At 40.3% G+C, this 22,892-nt stretch overlaps 1 protein-coding gene and 1 long non-coding RNA gene across 6 annotated transcripts; one reads left to right on the top strand and one right to left on the bottom strand.

Moving 5' to 3' along the window:
• Window positions 1-3,069: 3,069 nt before the first annotated feature.
• On the top strand, window positions 3,070-6,438 carry hpxa (hemopexin a). The gene is made up of 9 exons (XM_008328360.3): window positions 3,070-3,230; window positions 3,400-3,617; window positions 3,699-3,853; window positions 4,214-4,367; window positions 4,703-4,918; window positions 5,027-5,122; window positions 5,465-5,595; window positions 5,716-5,863; window positions 5,988-6,438. The coding sequence occupies exons 1-9, from the start codon at window positions 3,169-3,171 to the stop codon at window positions 6,215-6,217; spliced, it is 1,410 nt and encodes a 469-aa protein (XP_008326582.1). The 5' UTR covers window positions 3,070-3,168; the 3' UTR covers window positions 6,218-6,438.
• A 3,195-nt stretch (window positions 6,439-9,633) lies between these two features.
• LOC103391898 (uncharacterized) lies at window positions 9,634-19,405 on the bottom strand. Of its 5 annotated transcripts, none has more exons than XR_003052243.1 (4): window positions 14,965-19,405; window positions 14,815-14,865; window positions 14,584-14,733; window positions 9,634-10,340 (listed from the first exon to the last, which is right to left on the bottom strand). It is a non-coding gene; the product is annotated as an uncharacterized LOC103391898 (long non-coding RNA). The 5 variants fall into 5 exon arrangements; XR_522838.3 differs by lacking the exon at window positions 9,634-10,340 and adding an exon at window positions 11,205-14,258; XR_003052245.1 differs by lacking the exon at window positions 9,634-10,340 and having other exon boundaries at window positions 11,205-14,733; window positions 14,965-16,666; window positions 18,032-19,405.
• Between the last annotated feature and the right edge of the window lie 3,487 nt (window positions 19,406-22,892).

The following is a 22,892-nucleotide window of genomic DNA, read 5'->3' as shown; positions in this document are numbered from 1 at the left end:
GCCTTTCAACATTAGACTGCTGTGTTACAGACCAAGGAAGCTCCACTTCTGCTCCAAACCAGTCTGAAGTCCACTGAAAACCACCTGGAGCAAGGCTGCAGCAGATTAGAGGAGACTCTGCTGCAGTCTGCTACAGAGATACAAACTGTACAAAAGTCTGTGAAGTCTGTGTTAAAAATGTTGTCCACGTCTGAAGAAAACTGGAGAGGTACATAACTTCATAACAATCTCCATCATAAAAACATTGAGTATTCTACTTTGATTTTTTTTAATGGTGGTGTAAAGAACATAAAAATCTCCAGTAAGTAATAGTCTCAAAAACATTAAACTGTGGTGTGAGCTAAACAACAGGGTCTCTGCAATAAAACCATCAGCTATAAAACCGTTTTAGAGATTGACCCACAGAGAACGGACTAACATCCTATTTAGGAATATAATGTAAAACATTTGGTCTCAACTAAACTGTTCAAACTCTTTAACCTGGTACGGCCCTCAAACTGTCCCACGTTCACAGTGTGAGCTCGCAGTGAAACGAGAAATGACCTTTTCACCCCATTAGCTAATTCTCTACATTCTAACAAAGAGGCCAATAAATACCAAGGTCTCTTCTTGGTAAATAATGCTTCAAAACCTAGTTTTTGTCAGTAAAGATGCATTTGTTTTATGGACTGTTAATCAATGTGACTTACTGTATATCAGTGTAGAGATACTGCAGTTGCTAATGTGTAAAATAATGACTAGATACTGTTTATCTATCCCGTTTAACTTTTTTTGTTTAAATCCTTTTAAAAGCTTTAGTAACATTTAAGGACAAGGACATTGATTGTCTCGGATATTCTTGTTTCGTTAGAAGATGCATTGCATGTACAAGAGAGCCCCCTACTGGAATTGTGTTGTAATTACATATTTCCTTACATTTTATCTTAAAGACAAAATATCTGCCAGTTGACGTAAAATAAACAAACAACCGTTACTGACAAATTTACCTTCCTTTAAACATTCTGAATACAATTAAGATACTAACAACTGGGAACTAGTGAAACAAATGTATCATCAGACGTGGAAGTAAGGGATCTTACAGATACTGTCTGTAAATTAGAAACCACGTCTTAAGCATGTTCCAAAGACCAATCGTTCCCATTAAAAACATTTTCTGTGACCTACGACCCCGATCTTGATAACTTTTGTACAACTGCACCACTACTTGTAAAAGGTAAAAAGCAAAACACTTTTGGAGTCTTTTATGTCATTTCCAAAACAACTCAATAAAATATGGTCTCTGCCCTTTCACCTGCTGTATATTTACATATATTGATGGATAAAATAGTACTGTATAATGATTTTTTCTAATAAGGCACCAGTAAGCACTGCTAAACTTTGCAGACTGCACCTTTAATAGACTTGCCTTGATAAACTTATTGAGCTTTCTCTTCCCAGGATTGAACAAACTGCAGCACAGCAGCTACAGTTTACATGAAACCAAACAGAAACTATAGAAGCACATGTAGTTCTTAGAAGTTGGTGATGGTTGAAATGAAGCAAACAGAGACAGACAAACATACAGACAGAGATTAATTCAGCCTCTGGAATTCCAAGATCAGTTTGCAAACGTGCACATGTTTTGCACATGTGCACTTTTTCTACTTTAAATCATTAATCTGTTTTAATTTGATCCGACTGAACAGAACAACGTCATGAAGCAGCAGAGCTGTGGCTTTGCCAGCTGTGGTTACGTGAATTTATGCAGGGACTGTCACTTAGTTGTTTCACCTTCTGCACTAAGCAGAATCCTCAGCAGTAGCTGTTTGAGACTGTAAAGACAGTTCAGAGCCTGTGGTCAAAAAAGTGTGCGTCATTTGTGATGGAAGGAAGCCACAGAGCAAAGTTCAATATGGATTTCAAAGGCAAACAAATCAGTGTCCTTGCTGACCTTTGAGACTGAGTTCACCTGCAGCAGGAGTGGTCTCCGAATGTTGACTTTTTGTCCTGATTCTGACCATTTAGATTAATAGTAACTGTTCATCCAGTGAATACAATTATTGAATTACAATTTATACTGGAGTTCAAGTTATCATATTTTGTTTGAACCCAATAGATTTAGCACGGGCATGTAAGCAGGTTATTGTGCAGTTCTTTTAGGTAATTCTTAACACTGACAGTTCCACAAATTAAGTGGGTTGAAATAAGCACAGACACCCCAAGAATTCTTCACAGATTTTATATACTTCAATTTGGTCACTTTGCCTAGAATTGTTTCAGCAAAAATGTTCATAGTGCTGTTGGTATTTTAGTCTAGGAAACCAGCTCATTGCTTTCTTTATTGAGTAGTTCACAAGGGCAGAGGCAGGACAGTGTACTTTCACTCTGTTAGGTCTCTGTTAATGTTCACTAATGTTGAACAACATTTATTTTTTGAGGATTGCTGATTACAGCAATATATTTATTTTTGAGTGGTCACTGAGTCAGTAACCTCACATCTGGACCAGATCCAGGAGGAAGATTCGTCACAAGTTGCTAGTATATTCTGAAAAGGTACAAAAAAGTAGAATATGCAGCTAAGTAAAATAATAAAATTAATTTGTACTACACTGATCCCATATTTGGGAAATTGTTGTGTTAGCAGCAGATATGCTGTTAACAGACTGCCCCCAGCAGGCGCCAAGCATGTGGTTCCACTGGGAATCAAACCCTGGATTCTCTGCGCTGTGCTTCAGACGCAGGCGTGCTAACCACTACACTATGGAACCGACAAGCAGTTCTTTTAATGGTCCTTTAGGGGAAGCTTTCTGCTGACATGTCGGTATCTGTCAAAAACAGAGGGGGGGGGGGGGGGGGGGGATCCTACAGTTATCAATTATAAGTACAGACTATATGTATTGATTGAGTATTGATTTATCCTGTGTGCCCTAAACCTCTGCTGCTCTGTGTGGGCTGATCAGTGGACTTGATGGCCATGGCCCTAAATGCACCAGGACTAAGCCTGGACAGGTGCACATTGTCCTTTTTGTCCATCACCCCCTCCACTCCCTCCTCCTCCTGCTCTTCACTCAGTGTGACAGGGTTCACCTGATGCAGATGACAGTATAAAAGGTGGATGGCCACTGCAGCTCATTGGGTATCAGTTCAGCTCCAGGCCTATCAAGTACCTCCTAGACCAAAGGACTCACCATGAAGCGACTCAGCCAAGTCTTGTGTCTCTGCCTGACCCTCGCACTGGTATTGGCTGATAAGTATGTAATCTACACTGTTTTATAAATACTTTTGTAAGGGAGATGTGTTCAGTTAGCTGTGGAAGGGGAGAAGGAGGAGACTCAAAGATTATAATAATGAGTTACCTTTGTCCCAAACTGCTTGTCTGTGTGAATCTGCCTTTTTAACAGTTGTCTTCTGTTTTTCTAGGCCAGACCATGCAGGGCCACCAGACCACGCCAAAGCCCATGGACATGACAATCATGGACCACCAGACCACGCCAAAGCCCATGGACATGACAAGCATGGAAATGACCACGACCATGAACATGACCATGAACATGACCATGACGCTCCTGATCGTTGTACAGGCCTTGAGATGGATGCTGTTGCAGTCAACGAAGATGGAGTCCCTTATTTTTTCAAAGGTAAGTTCATTCTGGCCTAAAGACAAGAAATCCATGTTAGTCCATGTTGTTATATTTAAAAAAACTATCTCTTTCTGTAAGGCCACTATCTGTTCAAGGGCTTCAGTGGCAAAGCTGAGAATTCAAATGAGTCTTTTGCTGAAATGGATGACGACCACCACTTGGGCCACGTAGATGCTGCTTTCCGCTTGCACCACGAAGATGGCCATGACCACGATCACATGTTCTTCTTCTTGGTAAGCCTCAGTCATTGATTTCAGAGGTTGCCACAGCACAGCAGGAGTCTCAACTCCGGCCTCACTTTATGTCAACCTTTTTTTTATTACCAGTGTTGTATCCTGTACGTCCTGGTCACTAATCATTTACATTAACTCTGCCAACTCCAGTGGTAATGTAATCGACTGCAAATAATTCTGTGGATATTAGTCATACTTGGAAAAGTGCCAGGCAGATCGGTCAAACACCTGTTATTAAAAAACAGAAGATTATTTAAATGCTGACAGCAGTTTGTACTCACATGTACAACAGACACAAAACACAGACACTAATCGTCATCAATTATTTTGCCTCTAAACTGGTTCCCTTTGTTGATGCAGGATGACAAGGTTTTCAGCTACTACAAACACAAGCTGGAGGACGGATTCCCCAAGAACATCTCTGAGGCCTTCCCTGGAATCCCTGACCACCTGGATGCCGCTGTACCTTGTCCCAAACCAGACTGTGAGGAGGACTCTGTCATTTTCTTCAAGGGTTAGCACAAATTCTTAGCCTTTCTACAGTAATCCTATAATTATATTAGACTTCTGTCAAATGTTTCAAAGTGTGAGGTGGTTTAACACCTATGCCTTTGCATCCATGTGGTCTTATCTATCAGCCTTTGTGGTCAAAGGAGCAGGCTTGTGATTGGAAGATTGCCAGTTTGATTCCCAGCCCTCGTAGGGCTGTGGTCTGTTGGGTAGTGCAGCCCACGGCTCCAGTGTGACAAATGGGTTCACTGCAGAAGACAGATTAGGTTGTGTCGCTGCTTCTTCTTCGACACAGCCCAGCTCTTAAAGCTCACCCCAAGTTCATTTGTTTGTCCACAGAACATGAGATCTACCACTTCACCGTCAAAAACAAGTCTGTGGAAGAGCACCATGAGTTCAAAACCATGCCCAACTGCACAGCTGCTTTCCGTTTCATGGAGCACTACTACTGCTTCCACGGATTCAAGTTCTCCAGGTTTGACCCAAAGACTGGTGAGGTGCACGGCAAATACCCCAAAGTGACAAGGGACTACTTCATGAAATGTGCCAACTACAGTAAGTTCATTATAGGTTGTCGATAATGACAAGTTAAATGATGATGATGGTATAAATTTAGGTTTCCCTTCATTCATTTCCTGTAAAACCTCTGTGTTTTGTGTCCAGGTGAGGACACTGATGAGGTAGAGAGAGAGCGCTGCAGCCATGTTCACCTTGATGCTATCACCTCTGACCATGATGGAAACATGTTTGCTTTTAGAGGTTAGATCTGACAATATGCTGCTTTGACACTGTTGGAAATAGAGAAACCACAGCAATTATTTACAAGAATCTTTTATCCAAATCTATCTATCAATCTATCTATCAATCTATCTATCTGTCTGTCTGTCTATCTAATTAATGAGCCAATCCAAGATTAGTTTTAGCTAGCTAGCGTCAGACACAGTTGTGCCACAAAATAGCTGGTTTAGGTAACAACCTAGCTACACCACTAACACGTTTGTGCCACAAGATGCTAACAGGTATATAGTCATATACCATACACATTCACCCTGGGTCTATCTAATCTATCTGCTTGTTTGTTTGTTTGTTTTTTCTCTTTAGGCCACCATTACATCCGCAGAGATGAGGGCAATGACACATTGACAGTTGCTGACATCGAGGATGCCTTTAAGGAGGTGCACAGTGACGTGGATGCTGTTTTTACCTATGAGGATCACCTTTACATGATCAAGGTAGATTGGAGAACCAGCACAATCCTCTTTTCAATCCTGCCATTATTTTCGGTCATCACTGTAACGTCTGTTATTTTATTGCCAACAAAAGTCATTTTCTATTATTTCCTTATCCTTCAGGATGACAAGCTGTTCGTTTACCAAAGTGGTGATGACCACACCCTCCTGGAAGGTTACCCCAAGTCTGTGAAGGAGGAACTTGGCGTTGATGGCCACATTGATGCTGCATTTGTCTGCGAGGATAACCACATTGTTCACATTATCAAAGGTGAGCCAATAACTGCAGTCGACAAGAACGATCTACAATATATGAACACTGCCTTTTTTAAAAAACAGATTCAAGAAAACATGATCGTAAATTCCTGCATATCCTTGTATGTACCATCATCTAGATAATCACATCTATGATGTGGAGTTGAAGAACAGCCCTCGTGTTCCAGAGAAGGAGAAAACAATGGCCCTCTTTCAGAAGGTCGATGCTGCCAAGTGTGACAAGAACGGAATTAGAGTGATCGTAGGAAACCACTTCTACCGCTTTGACAGCACTGCATTGCTCGTTGGTGCTAAGGCTCTGCCTGACCAGCACAGAGTGTCCATGGAGCTGTTTGGCTGTGATCACTAAATGACGCCGCAACTACCACCACAACCAACAATGTAAAGAAGTGTCTCATAACAAGTCAGCACACCTGCCGCCATGCAGTGTTTGACGTTGTGTCTCTTCATACCTCAAACTGTTTCTCATGTGTCTGTCTCAGTGATCATCACTGTAACTACTAGACATTACATATTTTTCTGTGATATGATTTGAATGAAGTAAGTGAATAAAGAGAAGCAACAAACAACTTTTTGTGAAGTGGAGTTGTTTCTTTGCCTAAGCAGTGATTTGTCTGTTTTTGCACAGCGGTATTTTTCAATCATTTCAACGACTGTAATTATATTATTAGCTTGGGATCATTGAAGTATATCTATAGTTTGTTGTCACCTCAAGTGGGCAGAAAAAACAAAAGACAATACCTGGCAAGTTTGATCTTGTTACAGGATTGAAAATAAGATCAAAACTATGGATAACTTTGTCAATCCATAAAGCATTAAAATCTATTATTTTTCTTATTCGTCTATAATAACTACTAAAATACAACACAATGACACTCAACATTGCCAAAGTAAAATAACCATGTCACCATGTCATACGTGACAGGAATACGCAAACTGTGATTATTTACAGTATTTATTTTTAAATTTTAGCTGTAACTAATTTTACAGCTAGAATAAACACTGTGTACATGTTTGGTTGTGTTTTGTAGTTGTGAATGTAAGTTCGTTTTTATCTCTCCGTTTGTCCGTTTGTTTGTTTTGTCCCGATGCTACTTTAGTAACGGACCATGGTTTAATTTTATTTTACCAATAGAGGGCGACAGAGTTCCATTTCCCCCAAATGTCTTAAAGGAATATCTGGTGAACGTTTAAGGTCATCTTTTATTTCTTGTAATCCTGAGATGATTATTTACCACCGAAATCTTTTGCTTTACATGAAGTGTAAATGAGTTAATCTCTACTTATTTAGAGTTTTCTGTGCAGTAACCCTCAGAGATAACATCTTTGTTATCTCTGAGGGATGAAAATGAGGAGGTTTTGTGATATTGTTTAATGCATGGAAATATGTGCACAAATCTATCCATCTACTTTTGCCTTTAACAACATCTCTTTGAATAAAGTGTATTTAAATGTTCTTCACTCCGACCTTAGTGACCTACTGTTCATTTTCTCAGTGTCAGAAAAGAAGTAATAGGGTGATGTCAGCTACATGACCGGGGTTGGAATCTGTGATAACAGCCACCCTTCACTGGATCACACAATCCCTTACTTCACCCCACTGCTCAGTGTGATGATGACAAAGGAGGGAGGGAGTAGGGTAGAGGGGGGCGTGGGACAGTGCGGCCCTTCAATGGACATGATATGATGCCACAGTAACCCACAGAGGCAGCAACGCATGGCACTCACAAAATGCTTTTGTGAAGGAGAACTGAGAACATGTTCCCATCAGTAGTCTAAATGGACGAGTTGAATGGAAAAGTAACGGCTAAACTATCTGCATGAAAGACGTTCAGCAGCCTGCACATGGGAATTCATCAGAGGTGTTGGAAAAGGCTGCATATTTAGTTGGAGTTAGGCCAAACCATGCGTGTGTGTGTGTGTGTGTGTGTGTGTGTGTGTGTGTTAGTGCTTTGCATAGTGTCTGTGTTTCTGCTTCATTAACAGGACAGCGAGGGTTGACGGACATCTGCTCTTTGCCTGTCATTTCAGGGAGCGTGACCCCAGTACACATGCACATGCTTGTCTCTGTATGTGTGTGTGTGTGAGTGCGTGAGTGTGCGTGTATGCATGTGTTTGTAACAAGCAGGTATGGACAGTGGCCAAGGCAAATCGTTGGATCGTGTGTCCAGATGGTGCCAGCTAGTGCCTCTGCTGTACGGTGGTGACCGCTAAAAAAAAACCAGTCCCTCAGATGTAACCCTGGTGCCCTGCATCAAACTGTCAGGGAGGAGAGAGGACTAATTTCGGTGACAAACACACACACACACACACTAACCAAAGACTGCCAAATGTATTTTGGAAACAAAGCCCAAGGAAACACATCACACACATTTAAAATCTATTATTATTATTACTATTATTTAGCATGCAAAAATATTAAAACATATTTTTAATTTAAACAATTGGACATAATTTAATATTAGAGAACATTTTTTTTAAATGAACTGCTACACACACTGCACATCAGATCACACCTTACATACTTAGATCTCCAGACAAATAGTTATGTACTGTAGTATTAAACTCACATAACTTTTCATCATCACTTTTATTAATTATTCTATTTATTAAGTGAATTCAGTTTCACCAAAAAATAATTGCTCAGATTAGCTGATTAAGCTGCCAATAAATCTATATTATAGATTTGGTTGTGTACAAAGTTCATTGTTCATAGAAGCTAACACTCTTGAACAATGTGATATTTTAGCTTTTCCCTTTCATTAGGGTAAAACCTGTCCTATTTTTTAATCATTTAAAAAAATATTTTTCACATAATATGGATATGGCTGAGCTGAAAACAAGAGGATTAGCTGGATAAGCTAACAATGTAGCATCGATTCTTATATGGTTAGTGAAAATTACAAATAAATTGAAAAAAAAGGATGACTATTATACTACTATACAACGTCTTTAAATTATTTTTTTCTTTTGTCAAAATCAAAGTGAAAATAACATAATTAGTTATGGCAGTACAGAACAAGAACAATAATAATACAAAGAGTCCTTTGTCCCACAATGGGGAAATTTACAGCGTCAGTTTTTGCAAATGACAGATATCAGTCTGTGTTACGCTGTGTTCGTCAACCCTTCCTGTTTTGTGTTGTCATTTTGAACAGTCACTAGAAGAATCACTACATTGCCTGCAGCTTGAACTTGAACCATTCCTCAACTCTTTTTCTTGAACCACCTCCTCGCTCCCTCCATCCCTTTCCTGACTCCTCCTGCTCCTCCTTTTCCTTCCTCACCAAGGTGTCTCACAGCCTGGGTTATGTGGAGCTGTCAGCCGCTGGCTGTACCTGCCAAGCTGCGTATCGTGGTCAGAGGGGAGGCTGCGGGGCAAATGATCTGGGGCATCGTTGTGGGTCCAGTCAACCTCCCTCCACTGAGCAGTGGACCCCCTCAACAGATTGAGCCTCCAGCTGGCCTGCACTGGGCCCACCGTGGCCCCATGCTGAGGGCACACATGCCACACTGCACAAATTCCCACTTGCACACACACACACACACACACACACACCACATGTGCATGTATGGACACACATGCAGATAGACACAAACATCCTTCTGAAAGAGTCTTCACTGGAGTAAAACTTCATCAGTCGTTCACTCTTCATTTACTTTCACTTTACGTCATTGACCTTATATATTGCCACATATAATAATTCCATCATTTATTTAAAAGTTTTTGTAAAAACGTTTATGCATAAATCAGAATTTAAAACCAGTGGGGGTGTGTTGCATGGACAAAGAAGAAAAACAAAAAAGAAAGAAAGATGAAAATGTGAAATAAAAATGAAGATGTAAACCCAGAATGAACAAAATATTCTATTTGTGCCTTATTTCTTCTAATATATGGCATAACTATTGTATGTTACCTTAGAACTTAACCTGTCACTTAAAATACAGCTCATATTCAATAACATCAGGTTAAACTAAGGCAGGCTAAAGGATAGTGATAGTGATATCATTATTTTTATTTTGGTAAATAAATTCAAAGTAGCCATCTAAAAGTCATGTAATACAACAAATGGCCTATAGGTTCATACTTTAGATACCTATATCCAAATATCAGACTAAACAGAAAATCTCAAAAGTAACAAGATCATAATTAGAACCTTCACTGTTTTCCTGTCCTGTTATTTTTGCTCATTTATCAGTGAACATATCTGTTACTGACTCCAATCAATTCCCAGTCTGGCGTTGTTGAGTTCGCTAACTCTTCTTCACTCTCTCTGCCAGGTAAAACTCTTATCCTGTCTTCATTAGTTACTTTTGCACAGGGAGGTTTCCTGTCTGCCTAAGGTCCCCCAGGCTCCCGGGGGCCCAGGCCGAGGTCTCCTGGGGCCAGAGGAGCCAGGTTGCACGCTGTCGGTCTGCAGTCTGTTCTCCAGTTGTGACAGCGAACACATCCTTATGATGACAATTAGTGTCTGTTAGAGAGCTCAGGAGGCAGGGGAGAGAGAGGGAGGCAAAAAGAGGGGAGGAGGAAGAGAAGGAGAAGGAGGTGAAGGGAGGAGGGAGGGCAGGTGGTGCAAAAAGCGGAACACAATTAACAAACATGGGAAAAAATACTCGCTAATGAGCGCAGGCAAAGCTCGTGGGAGCTGGCGAGGTGGAGGGCCGAGGGTGGAGGGGTAGGATTATGACTTTAACTCTACATCAGGGGAACAGGGGGTGAGAAAGAGGGGGACAGAGCAGGAGTGACTTTATGACACGTGTACGGCTGAAAGACTTAAAAAGGTCAAACACACTTCTACGGTACAGGTCTGTCCACCGACGCTGAAGTGAGACCAGATCAGGGACTAATTAGTTTAGTAACAGTGTCTTGTAGCAGGTCTCAGGTCTGTGTCTCTGTCACGCCTGAGTGGATCTGATCATTTGTTGCCTCATCATGTCACAGGAGAGGAAACAGAGGTCAGACGTTATGTGAATGTCACTGCAGAAATGAGACTTAAATGACCACTAGTTTTAGTTATTACCAATTACTAAAGGCCAGTAAACAATCAGCAAAACAAAAGCAAATTTACATAGTATTTGTTGACTTTTAATGACAATTTATTTTTAAGGTTGTGTCGAGACAACACTGGTGCATGAACAACAATCTCAAGAAAAAAAAAATCTCTGGTTCCACAGAGAAAAAACTCTGAAGAATATTGTTAAATATTAGTTAAACAAATAAATAAAGAATATTTAAATTTAAGGAGAAAGACAAATGTACTTTTACTCATGAGTAATAACGTTAAATATACCAGTCACCACGTTAATTGGTGTGTAGACTGTGCTCTGACTGTTTTGACTGCCTTGTCTAATCAACCTGCTGTATAATTGGGTAATGGGAGGATGTGTTAATAATACTCTGTGAGTAACAAGCTACTGTGCTACATACAGTAAACAGGTGCCTTGTTAATGACACTGCTGACTGCCTCAGGTCAAAACACAGACAATTAATGGTTCATTAAAACCTGGGAGCAGTATTCCCATGAGTCATTGCGTGGACGCACCAATGCCCCTCTGCACTACCTATTTATTTTACTTTTTGTTTTTACAATTAAATCTCCATACAGTGGCCAAACATGTTCACACGATGATTACTGCAGGTAGGAGTGAATGTGATGATGATTTTAGGATTTAGATTGAGATTAATCCCGGTGGCTGCGAAGAATACATAATACAAATACAGATGAAGGTGAAAATAAGAAGGAAAATATTCGTGGTGAAAATTTGTTATTTATCGGTTCACATTTTTGAATGTGCGTGCGTCGGTTTCTGGTGTGATGATGTCAAGTGACTTTATATCCTGACACATGGCTGATGTTTAGATCGAAGAGTGCGCTGTTGTAAACTCTGTTAAAAGTCTAAGAGATAAACACATACAATTGTTCCTGTGAAGAGTAAGTCCTTGTTGCATAGCATTGGTAACGATACTTTGAGCACTTACTGAGTTAAAAAGCACAGTTTAAATATCTGATCCTTGGATTATTACTGTAGCAGCTGGCCTATGTTTGCCAGTGTGGCCTTTGGAAATGAAATGGTAGAAAAATTCCTGTATTATTTTTTAGTATCCTTCCTCCTGACAGCCTCATACAACATACAAACGTCTCACAGATTTGGGAAATCAAATTCTTTATTTGTCATGACATATTAAATTTAATTACGTACGATTGTTTGTCAATAGGCCAATTATAATATATTTAATATAATATATTTTGCACAATATGAGTGATGTAGGACTGGGTCAGCATATTAGAACACAGGTCTTACTAAACTAGAATTACTAGAACTAGAAAGATATTAATAAAATCCATCAGACAAGGAAACAAAATATTATTGCTATTATTTATGGTTGTTTAAATATGTATAGAAATTAAATCAACTTTTTAAAAAATAAAAGCATTAAGTGTCTGACTAAACTGACTAAACATACCACGCTGACCTACAATGTCATTACAAACCATAATTTTCCCACGACCCACATCCACTCTGAGCACGTTCACGCATGGCATCTATTGTCTCCCAGGCAACAATACAGGCCTTAAAAATAATAATAATGTGTGTCTAACCTAGACAGCCATAAAACTACAACAATAATAACAAAAAAAAAACCAACAACAACAACACACATCCCTCCCTCCCTCCAAAATAAAAAGAAAGAGAAAGTGTGACAATGATGCCATCCAGGCAGCACAAGTCCTCCATTGTTAGAGGCTGACGGCCGTATTGTGCCTGGCAGACTACATTGCCTCATAGCAGCTGGGATGTGCTGGCAGGGGAAACAGGCCTGTCTGTCATCAGCTGTGGGAGATACAGTGTGATGCAAGCAGCATTACATCACACATGTGTGATCCTCAAACCAATCACTGCTACACCACAATCTGCTGTTTAGGTCATCCTGAAAGGATGAGTGAGGTTCTCTATCAGTTCATCTGAGGACAGAGAATCTAAAATAACGAATGATCAATAAATATCTAACAACAAGTTATCCTTAAAGTTTTGTTAGTCGTTGAATTTAATCTGTCTTCTTTTATCAACCTCGCAATTTTTGGCTATTTGTATCTTTTTGGTTAAACTTTTAAGCAATTTCTGACATTGCATACTTTTTTTTCATGTTTGGAACTTTAAGCAGTTTTGCCCAAGGTTTTGACTACTGGAATTGCTACATATTTATGTCACAATTTAACCATTGGTTTACATTTAGCCATTTCTGATGGTTAGCTACTTTGCTTTACTTAGTTCTGGGCTAACCCTTATTCATCTTGTCATCATGCTAACCTTTAGGTACGATTGGGCTTTCTCAAGCCATTATTTATTTATTGTATTATTTGTTTATTTAAAATAATGGCTACAGAAGTGTATCTTGACATTTGAAGTGCAGCTTTAGATATTTTAATGACATGTTTTACTAAAAGCTCATTTCTGACAGTGTCATTTTGACAATTTACTTGACATTATTGTTCAATGATCTGGAAAAAAGTATAATGACAAAATAACAACTTTATTAACACGTTTGTCCCTCATGTAACTCACAGATATCCAAGGCTAATGTTCATAAGTCAAGGTGCAATTAGATAATTTTTCCTCCATTATTAGCAGTTTGCTACAAAATTAGCTGCAGGGCAGTTCTGACAGTTTAAAATGGTAAACCAACAAAAGTGCGCGCGCACACCCACATTCACCCACACACACACACACACATTTCTCTGGCTCCATGTCCTAATTGCCTGTAAATGTCAGTTGTGAGTCAGTGTGCGATTGTGCCACTGTCTTCTTGTAAATGAACTGCTGGTACTGGCACCTCCTCATTAGACAGGAGACACACAACACAGTGGTCAGCACTGTGTCTGTGGCGGCTGCCTACAAACCTCAACTCCTCTGGGATTTTATCAAAGATACAAAGAGATGGCTTCTGTGTGTGTGTGTGTGTGTGTGTGTGTGTTACTGCATGTCTATGTGTGTGCATATGTCTGTATGTACGTATACATTCTGTATTCGTGTGCATCTGAGTCCTCCTGAGGGAAATTAGTTGTCTCTACCCTGCTCCGTCTCCAGGTTCAGCCCTGATGTTTTCTCCTCTCTCTCTGCCAGGACACTCCCACTCCCATTTGGCCACAATGCAGCTAATTGCTAAATACACTGGCTGTTGTTTCAGATGTTGGCAACAGTCTCTGTAGAAATGACTAATTGGGAGACAGTACCCAGACATGGGTCTCTATAGTTTTACAGCAGCTTCAGAAGTCTCAGATAACAGTCGTGTTCACACAATGTCCGTGAGAAGATCTGGACTGGAATGTCAAGGCAGCACAGTGTGGCTGCAGGTACGGTAGGTGGTGCTGTGATGAGGGTTGCCACCTCTCAGAAATGGAAACAAGTTAAATAAGAAATTTCTGGTCAATTTTTCAACAATATGCTAAAAACTGGATTTGAATACATCTTAACTTTTATTTTATTTTTTTTAAATCAACATGCCAGTTTTCCTCCCCCAATTTCAGATGTCAAAACAGCAGGTTGGGAGGCAAAAAAGGTTGATTTTTTGCATGCAGAAAAAACCATATATAACAGAGCAGAGATTAGAATGGAAACCTCTGTCAGCTGTAGTGAGCCAGAACCTAAACATGAATGAGTCGAGTGAATTTTCTACACGACTGACCATAACGGGGATTATGCTTAAGAACACACCTTAAGACCCCCAGTAGGAAGGAGGCAGGTCTGGATTATCTTGGCTGCAGTCATGTCTTGACCAGGACGTAGCTTCACCAAGTTCTGTAGTCTCAGGTTTATTGGATCCAATATAAGCGTAAGATCCCTTTTCTCCATATTTTGTCAACTCTGGTCCATAGAAACACACAGATCAGTCACTGGGCAGATTAGAGTGAATAGATTCAACACTGATCAACGTGAAGAACAAACCTGAAGACATCCTGTGGGTGAGAACTTCCTGCTACTAAGGGGTTGGTCCTCCTGACCAGGGCAAACCAAAAAGACTAAAACTTTCCCTCTAAGTGGAGTCTAAGCTATTCAATTATTATTCTCAAAAATTTAATTCCAAACATCACCTACCTTCCTACCTGAGCCGCCACCAGGTATGACTCTGTACACCTGTCCCTTTTAAAGCGAGCGGTGAATTTTTCAGCTTTTGACGTCACGTCCGTTTTATTATTCCTGTTCTGTCGCATCTTTGTGACGTAACTACACGAAACAGCGCGAAAGTGGTGAATTTGGAAGAAGAAGAAGAAGCTGTGGTGGAGTACTTAATTAGGAGTAGTGGACTTTTTTCTTCTTTTTTTTTAATGCGCGGGTTTTGTGCACAGCGTCGGTGTGTAGTGTTTTTCTCTAGGCAACAGTGACAGCGCCACATGCTGGCGCAGACATAGAGGTCCGAAGCCGGGGGAAGGAGTAGGAGGGGGGTGGTAATCCTGCGTAAATCCCGTCGCGACAATTTTTTTTATCGTATTCCCTGTGTTTTTATCGTAACTGTTAGATTTGGTGTTTATGTAGCAGCTGAGGATATTTTTATTAGTAATATTAGAATATTTTTATTTTAAATTGTTTTGTTTGTTCATTCATTATTAGTACTCATTTGCACCGGTGCACTATACAGTATTTATAGGATTAAACCTTTTTTTTTACTTTATACATTTCTACTTTAAAAAAAACATTCTCTTTAATGATGAAGGTTCATAACACTTTAGTTTACATTTGTCACATTCAAGATCGACTTTTTTACAGTAAATATCTGATTTGTCAATCTATAAACCATTCAAGGCCCTGGATGACAAAGAACCTCACAGTAGGACTGTGGCCCCCTAGTGGCCTGGTATGATGGACAACTCAAGGTTAATTGTCTTGTACCATGACAAATCAGCAGACAAACGTCACATTATTTTTTTAATATTCTGATTTATGTCGGACGTCTCAATGAGTTGGAGCTGGAGATTTGTTTTTAATCTGCTTCCTTTTCCAGTTAGATTTACGTCCCGTCTGGTGGCCGTGACACACGCCTGCAGCTGACAGTGTGTTTTCTGTCATTTCAGTGTAACAAAAAACAAACAAACAGTGAAACAGTTGCAGCTCCTTCAGGCATCAGAGTGTGAGAATAGACGGTCTTCAGGCCTGGGCAGCATGTATGAGCCATCTGTTGGACAGTGAATGTGTCTCTGCTTCCCTCACTGTGACAGCACTCACTGTGAATTACACTGTTACCACCAACTGTCTCTCACACACAGGACAGGGTCGTCTTTGTGACGCTGTAGGCTGATGGCACACAGATGATAGTGGTCAGCCTGTCGCTCATACAGCAAGAAAGAAACAGAAATAAATAAAGAAGGAGAGAAAAGAACCGGAGTAAAATAAAGGAAGAAGTGACACCATTCAGACCACGGCATGAGTGTCTCCTCTGTGGGCCCGGCTGCAGGTGTGTGTTTGTGTCTTTGTGGGACACACTGAATAAGTCCAAAACACACATGTTCTCACAAACAAACACACAAAACAACCACAGTGTTTGTGTTACTGAAAAGAACAAACGTGAGTTCAGACATAAATTACACACAACTGGTTAAAGCTGATGAGCAATGAGGGAAGAGGGATCCTGATGTCCCTCCTCTGATACCCAGTGTCCATAAAATGTTCCATTTAAACCAGGTCATTTTGATCATGAAGGATGTTGGAAAATTGATAATACAGCTGAGTCACGTTCACCTAGTTCTACACCGAGGTGTACAACCTGTGGTTCCTGAACCACATGTGACGCTGTATCAGCTCCCTGTATGAAGAAAATAATTGTGACTAAAACAGCCAGTAAACTTCCAGCATTGTCTGCAAACTCTGTCACTGTTACATATATCCTTTTCAGAAATTAGGTTTAAGCCAATTTGTAAAACAAAAACTGTACATATTGCATGTAGATAGAACATAATATCAAATTAATAAGTTTAATAATTTATTAAAATCTGCTTAACTGGCTAGAAATAACAAGCATCAATATATTTTAAATACATTCGTAAAAACTGTCTTCATAAACTTTATTTAACTTAATTCATAAAAAGAATAGACTATTGATGAAGTCGTCAGTGTGTTGTTCAACATGTTATTGGTACATAATACATGTGTGACAGTTTTGTGTTTTTTGGGGGGTGGATGTGTGTGTGTGTAGGACAATGTTTGTACTGTGGGGCTATGCAGACAGATGGCTGGGACACTTGTACGTCTGTGGTGGAACAGTCCCACCATTGTGTGTGTCACAGAGACAGTGGATTGTTGTGGCGGTCTGTCACACTGTAGTGTGTCTGTAAAAACTTCACACGTTCAGAGCAACAGAGAAACAAAACTCAGTGACGCGGCCGTTGATGCTTTGTGAACAATCACGTCAAACATTTAGGACTGAAGCTGCTCCACGGACAATTTATGTCCAAAACTGTCCTTCTGAAGTGACCGCAGTCAGAAATATGGAGGGTTGACTCACTTTTCAGGATTCAGTATCAACAGTGGATGATTGTGATGTTACTGAAGTGTCAGTGTGGAGTTAGGATCTCTGTGTGTGTGACACATTTTCTGCATCAAAAGTTAACTTAGACGAGGAAAGTAAATGTCATCTATTAGCAGAATCTGTAGCAATAGTTTTTAAGAAATGTCCCCATTTTTGTGTGAAATACCATTTTTACATATGTATTTTATTCACCCATTTCTTTGTCTGATTGTCGTTCCCAACAACCTCAGAATTAACATTCACTCCTACAGTTTTTTTTCCTCAGCTGATTGACTTAAACCTTCCTTCCACCCCTCCAGCTGTCATTATTGCAGGATCTTGCATCAGATTCCCTGATGCCTTTTGCTCTATCAGTCATCGCCCCTTATCTTTTTATTATTGCTACAAGTAAAGCTGTTCAATGAGGTGCATATGAAAAAAATTAAAATGAAAAACATCTACATAACAGACAGATTCTTTGGGCATCTGTTGCAAAGCTTCAATAGTTTTTACATAATTTGGGTAGATTTCAATTTCTGATTTGTGACTGGAAAAACATGATGAAAACAATCACAACAGAGCTAATAATTCAGCACCGTTACAGACGCCTTGACATGTGAAAAATTTTAATATCCTTAACATGTCTTAGATTTTTTGACTTACCCTTGTATATATGATATCCAGTTCCTAAAATCAGGGAAAATGGAAAAAAATCTTTGCAACATAAATAATAATAAAGAAAAATCAAAACAGACCATCAGAAAACATCAACTGAGGGAATTCTGGGAACTCTCCTGTTCAGGAAAAATGTAAATGAAAATATTTTTCTCGTTATTTTCCCCAAATCCAAACCACAGACCTCTGTTGGTGTGCCTCTGTGTGTTTGCCCTGAAAAAAAAAGAAAAAGCAACAGACAAACATGGTCAAAGTGTACAGATGGGATCCAACACAAACAAACTTTGGACCAATTATCATATCCTCTCCCTCTCTTCCTCTCTCCTTCCCTCTGTCTCATGATTAAACATAGGAGAGGTAAATCAGACCATTAGCATGCTGTCAGGGAGAAGTCTAACTGCTGTTGTGTTTCACAGTGTGAGGGACAAAGCGCTGGCCTGCACACCGACAAGCCTCCCCGGCCAGCTACAGTAAACCGGTAAACACACGTCTGTTTGGCTCAGCGGGGGATGACAAACACCCGCCGAGGAGGCTGAAGTGAGAGGGAGAGAGAGGGAGAGGGAGGAAGAGAGGAAGAGAGAAGAGCTCGTCCTGACTTTTGGCTCCGGTGTCTCCTGGTGCCGAATGTCGAGAAATCGGAGGCCAAACAAGTTGTTCTGAAGGATCCCCGAACTACTGCCAAGAGCAGAGAGGACAGAGACAGAAGGGGGGGAGGAAGGGGGACAGCTCAGGACCTTCTCTTTGCCTTTGTAGGACATGAGACAGTATCAAATACTCTGTGGTTACTTTACTCAAGTATCTTCTGTTTGAATTGCGACCTGAGTTTAAATGAAGTCACTGCACTTTCAACAGATCCAATAAAATCCCAAATAACTTTTTGACGAATTTCACAACATAACTTTAATTCACAGAGAGAAATATATGTTGAACAGGCAGAGATGGAAACATCTGCTGAAGTGCATGACCTCCAAAAAATCTGTTAGTAACTGAGCTGCTGCACTGACAGAAACAGCAGTACAGTTTTAGTAGTACTTCAGGTGTTCCAGTGGTTCCTCTTTACTGTGGTCAATGTATTAAGATACAATAACAAAGTAGTGCAATGTATCTAAGAAACAAAATTCTTCAAAAAACAAGTAAAAAACCAAACAGATAAACACCAGCCCTGTTTGGTTTCTGTCTCAGTTCCTGGGGCTCAGACCAGCCTCTGGTCCACTGCTGAATACTAAAACACTGTACGCTGCAGAAAACCCAGAACCTGTTTTCCTGGCCTCACTCTGACGTTTGGAGGTCACTGGAGTTGATGTGTGTCCAGTGAAGGATGTCTCAGAGAAGGTCTCAGGGAAACTGATGGGTCTGGCCATCCTTTCCACCGTCCTGTGTTACCACGCCAACAGGACTGGGCCGGGGTCCAGGAAGACAGTCGGCTCTGGAAGCTGTCAGCAGCAGCTCCGTTTGACGGCATGCAAATGTATGTAAATGAAGAGGTCCAACCATGACACCTGTACACAGGAGGACTGGACCGTGCCCTTCCCAGCAGAGGACTCAGGGTGGAGGGTAACGCTGGCTGGCCAGCACACACACATACACACATGCTGCGTCAAATGTTTGTAGTCCCTGTGTGTAAAAATATATTTATTTACAATTTTAACCAATATAAAATATGCATAGATATTATATTCCTTATATGGAAAAGGACTGATTTTATCCAGGAACATCAAACCACAACTGTTCATTTTTAGAAGCCTTTAAAGTTGCTGCAGATTTTAAGGCAAAGTGTAAAAACTTTGACGTTTTTAACTGATGGCCTTACTTCTTTAAAATATATAAATATCAGAGGAGAATTAATATAAAATTTTCATATATAAAGTAAACTGTGTTGAAGACAAGGTCACACATGAGAAAATATATTTAAATTTGATCAAATGAACAAATTTAGTTTAGAACAAAGGTTAATATTTAATATTGAAAAATATGAACTGTTAAACAAGTCACTACGTCCAGACATGTTTTAGAATTACAGCTCAAATAAAAGAGAAATAGTTTAAAAAAGCTAAAGGTTCACAAGACAGAATTGGAATTTATGTTAACAAAATAGCAAAGAAAAACAACCAAAAAACCCCCCGAAAAACATTTAACTCGGTACACTTTGGAAAAACTACACAGAAAAAGTGGGAGGAACTTTTGTTCTCTCGTCTCGGTGTCTGTTGTGGTTCTGTAGGAACACTGAGGATTTTACTGACACGTAAAGAACTTTTCTTTGTCTGTTCTCCTGTGTTCAAGAGCACAGAGGTGAGTTCCTCCCTCAGTACTGACTTACAGGGGAAAAGGCACAGCCTACACACACTCTTTTCTCTCTCTCTTCAAAGTGAAGTCATTTCCATTCATTGTTCAATAGGTCAGAGTCATGTTCCTGTGTGATCAGAATGCACAACGCTGCCTGGCCGCACCTCGTTTCTCTGGACCGATCTGACTCCTGAGCTGACCCTGCCCCATGGTTTTGGCATTCCAGCAGGCTGGAGGAGTGGGCTAACGCCTCTCTCTGTGTACGCGCGCGCACACACACACACACACACACACACATACACTGTCCTTGGTTTAAGGTGTTCAGGGTTTCTGCTGGTCAGCAGAAAGAGAACGGCTGTGTGATGGCATGAGTGTGTCTGTATGTGTGTTTGTGGGGGTGGTAGCTGTCAAAGATGTGTGTGAATTTGTAGGTGTGTGTGTGTATGTGTGTGTGTGTGTGTGTGTGTGATTTTAAAGAACAAACAGAGCATCCTTAGGGAGGAAGCTGAAGTCTAGTGGCTTTGGTCCAGACCTTGTACCATGTAACTGTGACTTCACACTCAACCCGTTAAAAAATTCATATTAACAACACACACACACACACAGACACACACACACATGCACACAGACTCACAAACCTTTGCCCTTGCTTGTCTGGTTTTGTGTGTGAGCAGATGGACGGTCCAGTCTTTGGGACAGGCTCTTGGACCCTGAGGGAAGACGGAAAGAGAACGTTTCTCCTTCAGTCTTATTCAAACACACACACACACACACACACACACACACACGAGAGTGAATGAATTGTAATGATACAATAACAGAAATGGAATGCAGTTTATTTGAATGTAGAGAAAGAAAAAAAATCACAATTCGTTTTTATCATTTTGTCAAACTTTAACTTTAACAGATAGTATTGTCGTTCTTGCTCCAGATATATATAAATACACAGAACTTTGTGTGTGTAATTCACCCTCTCTCTCTCTCTCCCTCTCTCTCTCTCTCTCTCCTGATGATTGATGACTCTGCACACACTCAGTCAGTGTTTGCCTCTTTCCAGGCCACTCTGCTCTCTTCTATAGACATGATATTTATTGGTTTGCTCAGCACTTAAATCTGAGTCGACCCTGTCTCTGGTCTGAACAACAGTTTTTTTTTAACTTATCAATAGTAAAAGGTTAAATACAATAAATCTGATGAGTGTATTTTTTTCCCTCAGATGTTCAATCCTGCATGGATCACTTCTGTGCCATTCTGTTATATATACATACATTATGTCTACAATAGTTGTTGCCAATTATAAAAAGACAATCTATAAATACTTTGTATATGTTTCTGTAGTCCAGGCTCGCTGTGGTGGAATGTTCTTTTTTTTTGTTTTTCTTAGTCCTTCAAATTCTAATGTTTTTCAGAAGTAGAATTATGTTCACTTTTCAAAACAATAACATTTATTCAATGGTATAAGTGAAGTTTCTATTCTATTTTAATAAATAATCGACACAGATTTTAGGTTGTGATTCATGGACAGAACTTTAAGTTATTTTTTCCCTAAACCGTGATGAGGATCATCAACAAACTTGCTCCATATTTCAGATGTAACTCCGACTCCCCCTGCTCCTAATCTGGGCCATGTTCACTCATGCAGCAGTAACAGTGAAAAACTAACCCGTCTCAGGGAGCACAATAACGCCGCCCCCCCCACCCCGACCCTCAGACTCCCCACATAGACGTTGCTGTCTGACAAGCCCGCCTGCCAAACAACTCAATTAAGCAGAAAAGGAGGCAAGAAAGAGGAGCCCAAACAGATGAGAGGGAGAAAGGAAGGGAAGAAAGAGGACAGGAAAACAGAGGAGGGAGCGGGCCGGTGGCTGTCAGGCTCCGTCCACACCCAGCCGACGTTTGGCGAAGAGCGACAGAAAACACAAAACAAGAAGAAAAGCGGAGAGATCTGTGATGTGTTAACTGGAATTCCTGCTTCCAAGGCCACGGCAGGTTCAGAGGGCAAACAGAGGGCCAGGGGTTCATTACCACACTGACACACACACACACACACACACACACACACACACTGATGTCCCAGAGCATTTAGCCTGGTGAAGCATCGACAGAAAAGATCCTCAGATAACTGTGGGTTCTCACAGTCACAGTTGTCCTAATATTACAACAACATATTCATATCTAAATATTGTTTACCTAATGTAGATAATACTCAGAGACCTGAAATATTTCCTAATACTACACCCTTGATGTTAAGCCCAAAAAAGAAGTTGAAAAATGCTCTGCTGGATCAGTATGGAACTGCATGCGAGTCAAATTGATCTCCAATGATTTACTCTCTCATTCACTGGTTTCAGTTATTTTTTCCATTACACATACACTACACAATATGTTGTGATGCAATTTAGAGAATCAAAAAAGGTAAAACACAGTGGGAGGGGCTACTATTAACAAATGACTGACAGCAGGAACGTCCAATAGGAACCTCACATCAATGTTTTGCCAACGAAAAACTCATCTCGTTTTCCTACTGTTTTTTGTTTATGACAAAAAACATTCAGAACATTAAAAG

This window comes from Cynoglossus semilaevis, chromosome 16 (genome assembly GCF_000523025.1).
Source record: "Cynoglossus semilaevis isolate Cse_v1.0 chromosome 16, Cse_v1.0, whole genome shotgun sequence".
NCBI classification, from domain to species: Eukaryota; Metazoa; Chordata; class Actinopteri; order Pleuronectiformes; family Cynoglossidae; genus Cynoglossus; species Cynoglossus semilaevis.
This window is presented reverse-complemented; position numbering and strand designations above follow the sequence as displayed.